The sequence below is a fragment of the Oculina patagonica genome, chromosome 1 (assembly GCF_052425735.1).
Source record: "Oculina patagonica isolate OP01 chromosome 1, crgOcupat, whole genome shotgun sequence".
NCBI classification, from domain to species: Eukaryota; Metazoa; Cnidaria; class Anthozoa; order Scleractinia; family Oculinidae; genus Oculina; species Oculina patagonica.
The window spans coordinates 3,473,288-3,485,511 of NC_135758.1; the positions used below are offsets into that span (position 1 = coordinate 3,473,288).

The 12,224-nt window shown below is 45.9% G+C and overlaps 2 protein-coding genes across 2 annotated transcripts in view; one reads left to right on the top strand and one right to left on the bottom strand.

Annotated features, from left to right (window-relative positions):
• Positions 1-12,224, top strand: part of LOC144644514 (mitogen-activated protein kinase kinase kinase 2-like) — a 128,163-nt gene that overhangs the window by 57,786 nt on the left and 58,153 nt on the right. The gene's annotated exons all lie outside the window — the stretch shown is intronic.
• On the bottom strand, positions 342-1,456 carry LOC144648066 (uncharacterized). The gene has a single exon (XM_078507708.1). The coding sequence runs from the start codon at positions 1,417-1,419 to the stop codon at positions 628-630; it is 792 nt and encodes a 263-aa protein (XP_078363834.1). The 5' UTR covers positions 1,420-1,456; the 3' UTR covers positions 342-627.

The window sequence follows — 12,224 nt, forward strand, 5'->3', positions numbered from 1 at the left end:
TACTCGATATTCGATTTTCGATATTCGATATTTGCGATACACTCACACTTCATAGTGAGTTAGCAAGACCACCATCCATTATATATTGCTCACAAATTGCCATGCTTTTTCAAAGAATTTGGGTCGGCGATACTGAGAAAAAACACGCTTGTAATTAGAGGGGGATGGGGGTGAATCGCCCTTTTCCTCGGTATTACTGGGAACGAGTGACTGACCCATCAGATTGCGTGACACGGCGTGACACTACGAACCACGAAAATCGTGTGCACTTCTAAAAAAGAAAATTGGACACCATGTACACGTTTAACCTCTTCTTTAATGTGCTGAAATAAATGATGGACATCACAAAAACTTCACGGCGCGGTAAATACAACGAGGAGGATGTTCTTCATTTTTTGACATTCTCAAAAATTTTCAAAAAAATTCTCAAAGCACTATTAACTTAATCCGGTTTATGTACCACCGATTGCATTTCTACGCGAAGGTGACTTCCTTTTGGCAACATAGGAAAACAAGAAATTGACCTTGTTAAAACAATCACTCCTTTCAACAACATGAGGAGGCCAATTTGAAAAGTAAGTGTGTCAAATCCAAACAAATCAAAGTTCCAATAAAAGTTCAACATTCTTATTGTCCATTTAAAAGTTCTGCCAGGTCTATTCGTTCCTCTTCCTCTATGTCAGGTCTGCTCTTCATGTATCCGTATGGATAAGAATAAAATGAGTTGCGATCCACTATGCGTTTGTCAAAAACGACTTTGTACCGTTTTATCTCGGTGATTGTGTTGAGGGTCTTCTTCTTCTTATCTCGGGTTATTTTATGCGGGTTGAAGACGGGGATGTCGCGGGGCACGTCTAATGGCTCTCTCACCTCCGAGATGACATTATCCTTTAATATGTCAAAGTTTAACTGGGAGGATCCTCTAGCATTTAAACTGAACCCTCTCACCTTGCAGCAGACTTTGCCTTGGGCTGTTTTGTAGCCGTAATTTTTCGGCCCTGCAGAGGCGAACTCAGTAATAAAGTCGTCATCGTTTAGTTCGTTAGTAAAGTCGCCAAGGAAGTCGCCTAGGGGAAGTGTTGGATCTGTGGGACCTCGCTTATAAATGAGGGAGTCTGTATCGAAATACAGGATCTGTTCCGGCTTTAGTCGAGAGAGTCCGTCTTGATACAGCTTCAAGCGTGCATAGCATGTAGTAAAACACGCCACAAAGATGTTGACGTTGGGCTGGACGTTTTCGGATCCCTCTCTCTTCCTATGAACGATCTCCAACATTTCATCGTTGACGACCCTAAGGTCGCTGATGATGACGCTTTCATCTCTCAAGAGAGAGTAGAAGTCGGCGGGCGAAGTAAAGGCCTCTACTTGAGGCTTGTTACATTGCTGGCCGTACTTGCCCCAGAAGGAGTTGAGCATCATCTTGGCCAAGGAGCGCTTGCCAGGGTTCTTTTCGATGTTGTCAACATTTAATTGTATGCCCTCTTTCTCGTAAAAGGCCGTGACATATTGGGCTCTTTTTTCAGGATCTTGTCCGGTCCAAGAGGGCCAACCGCTCGCTTCCTGCTTCATCTGAAGGAAGGTGTTGACATACTTTTTAAACAATTGGTCCGATCGTTGGGGAAAGTGCCACACCTCGTGGATGTGGTCCACCACGTAACCCTGACGGACCGCTTCTTCAAGTTCAGGAGTACACCATGTGCCCGTTAATGAGCGTTCTTGGCGGGTGTGATGGCAAGTGGCGGACCGCTCCGTCAATGGCTTGCTTTGCTCCGTTTCCAGGCAGCTTCGACAGAGAGGGAAGATCAATTTTCCTCCCTGACGGTAAGGTAACACAGGGCTGTACAGACCATAGGGTGGGCTGACGGTACACTTGGCCAATCCAAAGTACTGGCTGACGTCTGTATGTCCCGGTTCTAGTATGACGGTGGGATGACCTTGGGGGTAAACACAAGTTTTATTTACCCAGGGGTATAACGATGTAAAATCGACATAGTGGATCTGCTCTTCCTCTTCGGTCTTGTCATACAATTTGACAGCATTGGTGCGTCCTCCAAAAAAGGCCTCTCTGGGTTCTAGGCGTGTGACCAGGTCCAGCGAGTCCACAAATTCTTTGACAGCGGTGTCTTCCTTTTTCAACTTGTTCCATTGACATTCCCAGATTTCGACGAGAGTGTATCCCGCGGCCCTGATGACGGCGGCGCGACATCGCGTTTCTTCATAGACTTCTCGCATACTCCTCGTGCTCAACAGACTGTACTTCCTGTCTCTGTTTGGGAAGCAATCAGGACAGCCGTGGAAAAAGCACCCGTAAAATTCATAGACGGTGTCGTCGCTGTCTTTACCATCCACGCACACACTGTGTCCCCGGAGAAAGAGTTCACATTCTCCCCCGTTCCGGGCGTGTTGTATACGGGTAGAGGATTGGCTGTCTAGGTAATGCAGCCACTCTAACGAAACTCGCGAATGGGAATTACCCCTTCCATGCCAGCCTCGAACGGGTTCAGAGGCCAGGGTATGTTCTTTGAGGCACTGCGTGTTGTAGTATCGGGAACACGCCGAGGCAATGGTTATGCACTGGTCCATCGGGTCAAACCCAGCCATTTCCTTGAATTCCTCCCGGAAGATGCGGCATCCATCATGCAGCAACCTCACGTCTGACTTGCAATATGATAACAATTCTTGCTGGAAGTCGAATTGGTACTCTTCATCCACGCGTTCTTGGTACCATACCTCGAACTCTTCTTTCCTTTCTTTTGTCATGCCTTCAGGGTCATAATAGTCCCTTGCGGGTATGGGACCCACGTAGTTCTGATTGCTCAGAGTGTTAAACAAATGGGGGAAAAACCCCTTCTTTTGCTCCGTGAGGCCAAAGGCTTTGGGAAAGGTAGCAAGGCTCATCTGCATAAAGCACATGGAGTCTTTAAAGGTGATGCCGGGGATGCTCATGCTCAGGATCTTGGCCCCATTGACGACTTGGTCAGGGCAGATGGCTTGGGCGTACAATTCATTTAAAATAAAATAAGCGTCATAGCCCTGAAAATTGTGGGCGAGGGCTATAATGTCGTTTTCTTCGGCCAGACGTCGCAGCCAGGTCAAGAATTCCACCACGCAGGACTCCCCCTCAAACTTGTATTCGCCGTCCGTGTTGGACGTCATGGCACAAATCAAGTTGGGTACGTGCTCTCCGTCTTCCTGCATGGCTTCCGCATCCCAGCTGACAAAGAGGGGTGGGTCGCGTTCGGTGGGGGTAGAGGACGTTCCATCTCTCCTTCTCTTCCTATTTCGTCTTTCTTCCGCTATCTTTTCGGGGTTTTGTATGTAGCACTTGTGCGTACGAAGGTCATGGTACTTTTTACAGGAAGGGCATTCACTGAAGCCACAGCGATGTCCGTTTTTGATCTCGTATCCGCTGTAGATCTTTCGGCAATCGAGGCACTTTTTATGGGTGTGGCACACGCTGTTCCGTTTACCGTACTCGGAGGGCTTGCCGCTTCCGCTCTGGCGGGTTTTGTGAAGTCGATGACATCTTTCTCCAAAGAAGTTCCGGCGGCAATCGATGCAAGGCAATTCGGCGGTGCCACCGCGGCGGTAGTCGGTACAGTCCGTCTGATGGCAAGCGAAGCATTTGGTGCCGGGACAGTTGTGTCGGGAAGTGCTGTCATACCCTGTTTCACAGCGAAGGCAGTAGTAGCTTCGGCCGAAAGACCCCTTTAAAGAATTGCATGTGTGGTAGTGTTGGTTGTGTTTGATTAACACGAGTCGCTTGGCTTCGGGTTTTTCTGGCCCTTTGTAAATAATCTGGTACCCGTGTTCCACGGATACGATGACAAGTTGGTATTCTCTCAAATGGGATTGGAAGAGGGTGATCTCATCGAGCCCACAAGGTCCTTCGGGTACGCCCGCTCTTCTATGCAACTCTTGGGCTGCCTCCGTTTGCTCCCGTTGACCATTCTTTAGACCTTTGTAACGAGGGTGATCTGAACCGAAATCACGATACGCTTGGGCAGTCACCAAGGCTCTGGCACAACACAAGTTGTCTGTATTCTTGATTTGCACCACACACTTTTTATCCTTTAGGATTTTTTGTATGGGATCCAAACCCAACTTTATGGCTCTGGAGGTACCGCCGGTTCCAGGGTCTCTCACATGAGAAATGTTCATATTAAAGGTGTCGTCCATAGTAAAGTGTTCGTTGGAGTTCAACATATCGGACAATTGCTGTAACACCTGTTGTGCGGGCGCTGTGTTATTTCGCCAATCTCTCACTGTGAGTCGTACGGAGTGATAGGCGTTGCGTAACCGGTCGCTATTGACATTGATGAGTAGATGGTCATTGTCTCTGACGTTATCATCGGTGAGGATATGTCTTTGTATGGCACGTTGGAGGGCAGCTGACATTTCTTGTGCCAAGACGGGTCTCTGTCCTATGGGTACAGACAAGTCACCTCCACCTCTCTGGATAATACGCGCAGTGTAGTTCCTCATATGGAGACCAAACTTGCGTACGCGGCGGTCGACGTGAGGAGTCAGCTCAAAGTCAAACATCTTAAATGTAAATAAAACAAACAATACAGTTAAATAATCGAGGAGTGAACTCTATGTCCTATTTGGTGTTTGCGTGAGGACATAAAGCTTCTAACCAATCAAGCAACTTCATTAACTCGTGTGCAAGCGGGGAGGGAGGAACGTAGTCGGCTCCTAAACCATGACATGACTACGACCTTGTCAATCAGTAATCGACTACTTGCACAAACAATTACTTAAAATTTACTTAACATTTGTTGTCTTCAACTGATCCTTCCAAATCTCATTCACCCGTCATACATGTTAAAGACGTCAAAATCAAAGGTGGCGAATAAAAATGAAATTAATGTAGAGTAAGGATTTTGTGCATGTCTTTAAAAGGCATTTAGTCTAATATTGTTAACGACGTTTGCAGTTTCAAACATTGTTGATAATTGCCATGATAATTACATCATTCATTCTCTTATTTTAGCATTGCATTTTACTCGGAAAACATAGCCGTTGTGATACAGTATGATGCGCAGGTCAGTTAAGTTTATAATCGTCACATCTTTTCCTTCACTGGTGATCGATTTTCAAATCCGCATGCATGAAGTCTGCCTCCCAATAAATTTTTCTTTTATTTCATTGGATAAATAATCACAATAACCATTTACCTCTTCGTCCGAAGTGCTTGCTTCGTTACTTGTAGCGCTTGTATCGGCTGTCAACCTTTCACTCTCGACCTACGACAGAAAACAAAACACAATGTAAGAACTTACGTCGCAAACGAGCGATGAATTCAACCACGTGCTAACCTGTAATCTTGCTCTCTTGACAGGTTCGTCCTCCGTTTCATCGTCTCCAACTACGTCCACCTCTTCATCTTCGTCTCGTATCTCAATTCCAGGCTCCTCCAACTGTTCTTCCCTCTCAATTCCAGGCTCCTCCAAAGTCTTCTCTTTTTCCATATCTTGATGAGCGCTCAGACCAAACTATGTTTGCGAGTAAATAAATGAGCAAGGTAGCTCCTTTTATACAACTTTCCCATCCCAGAAGAACTGGGCTCTAGCATTTCCATTGGTCAATCGAGGTGACCTGATACAGAATGAACCAATGAGATCTCATGATCAATGTCACCCAAGGTGACGGGATTTTCCCCGCAAGGGTAAAATCCCAAGCTGACGGGATTTTCCCCAAGGGAAAAATCCCGACGCACGCGCGTGGAGAATCTTTCTCGGAATTCTCGGAATTCTAGGAACCCGCGTGTGTTCATTCTCGGAAAAGTACAGCAAAACGGACGAAGTTTTCTTGTCGGATTACAGCTCTTTTCAAGAAGGATATAAGCTTTAAGGTGAGCTAATGTCTCCATACTCTACTGTACAAGACGAAGAGCGTTTGATAAAATGTATTTACTGCGAAAAATAAATTTGGTTACGTTGTAAATTTTGACGAGTGGTTTGTTTTTGTTCGTGCGGCCATCATGAACCGTGCATAGTAAAGAAGAAAAAGGTTTTAGACCCGTTCATTTCGTTCAAGTTTTTTTTGGTCTAGTTGTGTTTATGGTCAAGAAAACATGAAACCGAACTTTACGAATGAACAATGGACTGAATTATTCTTTTAAGCGAAATTGCTCGCGCAGTTGTCGTTGTCTTTCGTAAACAAACGCTTTCATCTTTTTCTTTTCGCGGTCCTAAAAATATCGAAGGAACCTTCAACTAGGATTCAGAAAAAATAAAACCTAGCCACCTAGAAGTGAAGCTTTAACGATTTTTAAAAAACCTAAACAAATGTGTCACCGCCTCCGTTGTGATTTTTCACCGCTCGCGAAAAATATAATTTTAGCGAGCGGTTCATTTGACCGTTGTTCAAATGCATTTTTCTCGAAGAAGAATTTTTTCGCAGCCCTTAAAGCAAAGAGACCTCCAACCATGAACGATATCAGTTCAGTGAAACTCAAAGCAAGTCATTGAGCCGACTCTTTCACATTTTTAGACTCTAAACAAGTGTGTCAACGACTTTGTTGGGATTTTTCACCGGTCGCGAAAAAATATAATTTTAGCGTGCAGTTCATTTGGCCGTTGTTCAAATGCGTTTTTCTCGAGGAAAAAATATTTTTGCGACCCTTAAATCAAAGGGACGTCCAACCATGAATGATATCATTTCAGTGAAACTCAAAGCAAGTAATTGAGCCGAACCTTTCACATTTTTAGACTCTAAACAAGTGTGTGAACGACTTTGTTGTGATTTTTACCGTTCGCGAAAAAATATAATTTAGCGTGTGGTATTTGTTGTTGTTTAAATGCGTTTGTTTGTTTGTTTTTGAGGCCTTGAAATGAAAGGGACGTCCAACCATGAATGATATTATTTTAGTGAATCTCAAAGCAAGTCATTGAGCCGGATCTTCACATTTTTACACCCTAAACAAGTGTGTCAACGAGTTTGTTGTGATTTTTCACCGGTCGCTAAAAATATAATTGTTGTATGTGGTTCATTCGGCCGTTGTTCAAATGTTTTTTTTTTCTCGAAGAAAAATTATTTTTTCGGCCCTTAAATCAAAAAGGACGTCCAACCATAAAAGATATTATTTCGATGAAAGTTATTGAGCCGAAATTTTCACGTTTTTGGTCTCTAAGCACAAGTGTCATCGACTTTGTTGTGATTTTCACCGCTCGCGAAAAAAAATATAATTTAGCGTGCGGTATTTGTTGTTGTTGTTAAAGCGATTGAATACCATCCTCTCGTAATTCAGTTTCGGCATGGAGCAATTCTTAAATTTATTTAACAACAAAAGTCTGGTACCATAACCAGAAAGCATAACATTCGGTCATCGGACAATGTCCTTCGTTTAAATGAAAACCGCAACTAGGTAAAGGTTCTACAATCATCTCTTTCAACACGTCGTATTTCGGACATCCGTACAGGTCTAAATTCACGCTAGGAATGTTCAGTTTGTCCAACAAGTCTCTTTCGACGTGTCCTCCCTTGTAAGCCACCACGGTTCTCTCGGGGGTTTTGGTCTCCTCGTACAAATCCCACATCACCTCCTCCACCCTGTCATACTCGTAGGCCTTTTCTTCCTTTCTGGGTTGATACGTCAGTCCGTGCACGTTGTATTTGACGTAAGACACGGTTTTTCTGTCTCTGGAAGATAAGTTGCACCACGACATTCTCATGTAGAAAGCATGGCGTCCGAACTTTTCTTGCCAAGTGTAATAACCCAACTCGCGTACTCGAAACGTCTTCTCCACAAAGTAACCTTCCAAGTCCAAGATCATGCACACGTTTTCCGGAGTCATGCCAGAGCCAACTGCACTCTGATGCTTGACGTAGAATACATATGAAAATGTTTAAACTGTAAATCTCAATGATCCAAATTAGGATATTGTTTCTGGGAAATGCATCTCAGATACAGTTGATTTCTCAGTATTTTCTCTTCATCCGAGTCGTACTTCACGCCAGCCAATTCCGGGGGAAGAATAATTTTCCCTTCTCCATCCACCCAAAACTTTTGCTCTTGACACTGTTTGACCGATGACTCGTCCAAGGGAAGATCACCAATCCAATCCTTGACCGGGGGTGGGTAGTGTTGTACTTTGAAGGCGGGTCTCCCATCCAGAATTCGTTGCGGTCTATCCACCACGTCTTGTCCTCTTCTGGGGTATCCAAATTCGTCCCTAGAGTCAAGTCCAGACCTTCTCGAGTAGAGGGGATCCTCGTTTCCTACATATTCCTTTCCTTCCAGCCAGGCTTTGATCTTGCCAAACGGAACACTGTCGGCCCATTGGAAGAACCGACATTTCCCTTTTCTGCACTTGAGGTAGATCCTGTCCGGGTTGCTCTCTGATTTCGACATGCTCAGAATGAGACTCTCGTTGCAGTAACATTTCATCTTATTCATGTTCCAATAATAGTAAGCCGGTAATTGTTGATTGACCGCCACCACGTACTGGTCAATGTGGGCGCTACCGGTGCAAATGAAACAGATGGTGCCTTCGCTCGTGTGGGGGCAAAAGTAGAACTCCCATCCCCCGTCCGTCATTCTCTTGGTCAGCGGTTCTTTGTGGACGGGGCAAACCGGGTCGCGCTCCGTGTCGTCAAAGGTCTGTTGCAGGAACTGGTTGGGGTCGAAAATTTCCCCCTCCTCCAACACTTCCTCTTTCAACTCCATCTTCTTCTTTGTAGGATGTCTCTTTTTACGGGGAACTTTGGGTTTCTTGGGGTTTCCAGTCCCTCTCCTCTGTCGCTTTTTGCTGGGTTCTGCTACGTCCATGGTGCTCTCGATGCTCCAACTGAGGACTAACAGGAGACAACACGGCGCTTTTATACTCTACTCTCGGATGACGTCAATACGCACGAACCAACCAGAGAAGTAACACGTGACCTCTTCCGACCAACCGGCAATGACCCAGGTGACGTCATCCAACGTATAAAAAGAGCTGCGCGTCCATTTGTCGACTCAGTTGCAGCGATGGAAAGCACAGACAGCGATTCCAGCCAAACTCAAACTCAAACCCCACAAGTCAACGGTGTCTTTGTACAAGGAGATCCCAAGGACTGGGAACCATTGCCTTACTATAGGGATCTAAAAAGGGACGATTTTCAGTCAGACGAAGATTACCTATTGGAGCGCGCGAAACGTGGCATGGAAGCCGGCTACACGTTTATGCAGTGTCAAGAGCATTGGATGTGCGATCTCGAGAGTGCATTACACAAAGGTTCGGCCGAAGCAAGCCAAGAGCAGTGACATGGGTACGAGAAAAAACTGGATGGACCTGGAACAACGCCTCTTCTACACCAATTGTACAAAGCTAGAAAAAAAGATCCAGACCGACACGGGAATGAGTACGTTGTCGTTAGACTATCCCACCACCATACCCGAAAACATTCCAAGGAGAGTCTATGTCTTCGAGGACATGGTGAAAGAGCGCGGGTGTGCCAAGAACCGCGTCACCGAAAGTGAATGGCTCAAAGAGAACCCTCACTGGAAGGGAGCCGTCCTAACGACCCTCAAAGACATTGGGCGCGGTTATCTCTGGGATAGACATTGGAATGAATTTGTCTACGTGCCATTACAGCGAGCCTTTTTCTTCGCGACGTCTCGCAAACCGCCGCCCATTGGCAATGGCGTCTCGTTCTGGTTGAACGCGAACGTCTGCGACTTTGACGACCGGAGTGGTTTAGAAGATCTCATCGCCCCGTTGAGAGCGAGTGTAGCCCTAAGCCAGACATTGTCTGCTTACTTGAAACAACCCATCACGGTCGACGCAAACACGTACGAAGAACTGTGCAACCAACTGGCAACTCAAGTAAAATTGCAACGCCTAGAAAGCAATCGCTGGCAAGAAATAGCGGATAGACTGTTAGACAGAGATCTCTGCAACCGTTGCGCCATGGATAAAGACGAAGCTTACCTGGGCGACGACTACCAAAAAGCCAAACTGTGGAGACCTAGAAGTTGTGAAACATGTACAAAATCTTTTGATAACATATTTATTGATGCAGGCTATTTAAATTGACGTTGTATAAATAAAAGTTCATTTGTCATGGATCTGTATGGAAAGTGGGAGTGGTTGAAAAGATTGTGCGAGAAAGCGTATGCTGAATTTGGGAGGGGTATAGATATACCGGAAGATACAAGTGACTCCCCCTTGAGAGTGTTCGAAGCCACTCACATAGAAATAAACTATTTCAGATTGATACCGTTTATATTATGGTTGAGACATTTCAAGGATCCAGCCGAGCTGTTTGCTTCTATTTACAAACTTCATCCGACCACGATCGAAGAGGCAGCTCATAAATTACACGGCACTTATATATGAGGGTGGTCAGAGCGTCGTCAACATGCCAAAGAAGCTGAAGAAAAAGAAAAAGGACGAGAAGATACTTTCGGACTACCACGATCCCAGTCAACCGGGTAGCTTGGGTGGGATAGCAAGATTCGCCAAATCGCACAAGATATCCGTCGACACAGCCAAAAAAGTATTGGAGCGCGATTTGGGTTATACCCTTCACAAACCGCGCAGACGTCGTTTTGCCACGTTACCGGTCCTGGTGTTTAACGTCGACCAGCAGTGGGTAGCCGATTTAGTGGAAACGCAACCGTTGTCCAAATACAACAAGGGTCACAGATATCTACTCAACGTGATTGACGTCTTGTCTAAATATGCTTGGGTGGAACCCCTAAAAGACAAGACGGGAAAAACGGTGTCGGGCGCCTTTGCCAAGATTTTGAAACGAGCCGATGGACGCAAACCTCAGAACCTACAGACCGACGACGGGAAAGAATTTTACAACAAGACGTTTGCCGCGTTGATGAAACGGGAAGGCATCCACCACTTTTCCACGGCCGGAGATACCAAAGCCAGCATCGTGGAACGCTTCAACCGCACTCTCAAGGAACGCATGTACCGATACTTTACCGCCAAGAACACGCTGAGTTACCTACCTGTACTCCAGGCCTTGGTGAAAGGGTACAACGGATCCCACCATCGTAGCATCGGCACCAGCCCCGAGAAAGTGAATGCGAGCAACGAAGGAAAAGTGTGGGAACGTCTGTACGCGAAGAGATTGTCGTCGGGTAAAAGAGAACGAAAAACCCCGCTAAAAGTAGGAGAACGCGTGAGATTGAACAAGAAATTTCGCACGTTCGAGAAAGGGTATTTACCCGGCTGGACCGAAGAAGTGTTTGTGATACGAGAGGTGCGTCGGGGACCACCCGTCACGACTTACAAGATCCAAGAGTTGGACGACACCCCCCTTCGCGGTACGTTTTACAAGGAAGATCTACAAAAAGTCGCAGTGTCCGACGACGATGTCTTCAGGGTGGACAAGATCGTCAAACGAAAAGGAAATAAAGTCTTGGTGCACTGGAAAGGCTGGCCAGACAAGTACGACAGCTGGATCGAGAAGACGGCTCTAAAAAAATCATGAGCCACGAGGAAGGATTTTACGTCACGTTACCCAGTCACAGCAGCGGAACCGAGTTTCCAGAGAATAGAGCAAACTCTTTCAAGGTGCGATTACCTCACCCGCTACGATTGGAAGGAACCGGTTGGAAAGTGGGATTGAGTAGCATTTCCGTGCCAGATGCCAGCATCGACTTAACTCGCTTTAAGTCGTTCAAGTTTCCTCTCTTGAGTGCCCAGTGGATGCTCAAGCGCAAAGACAACGAGGGTCGCGTGCAAAGCAAGTCGGTGACCACCGATCTGACGTTCCAGGACATTCTATATGACGACAACATCGTGGATGGCCTCAGTTTCATGAAAGCCCTGGTCTTCAAGTTCGATCAAGTCAAAGAATACAAGCGTATCGTGGGAGACTTGACCAAGTCGCCCGATAATGGAAAGCAGTGGGAATATACGTTCAAGTGGGAAGGTGAAGAACTAGTCCTCGACAACTCGAACTTGGACGTCTCGGAAGTGAAAACTGAAGGCGTCCCATATTACATGTCTTTCAACGAGGATTTGGCCTTTGACATGGGATGGGTAAAAAAGGACGAGAAAGAAAACGTGTTTCTCGGGCCGAACCTGAAGCCGGAATGCCACCACGCTACGATACCCGATCCTATAGACGTGGATGATTTTGGAGAGGGCAGGAAAAATTTCTGGGTTGTTGAGAATGGACAGCTTTTCTTGAGTTGCTATTGTAACTGGCGCTTTGTGAAACTCAACAGAGCCTTCTAAAAAGTGATTGGAGATGCATCGCGTACGCTTTTCGTT

What these genes read in the sequence shown, in the direction of transcription:
- LOC144648066 (XM_078507708.1), bottom strand. Translation starts at nt 1,419, where the DNA reads ATGATGCTCAACTCCTTCTGGGGCAAGTACGGCCAGCAATGTAACAAG.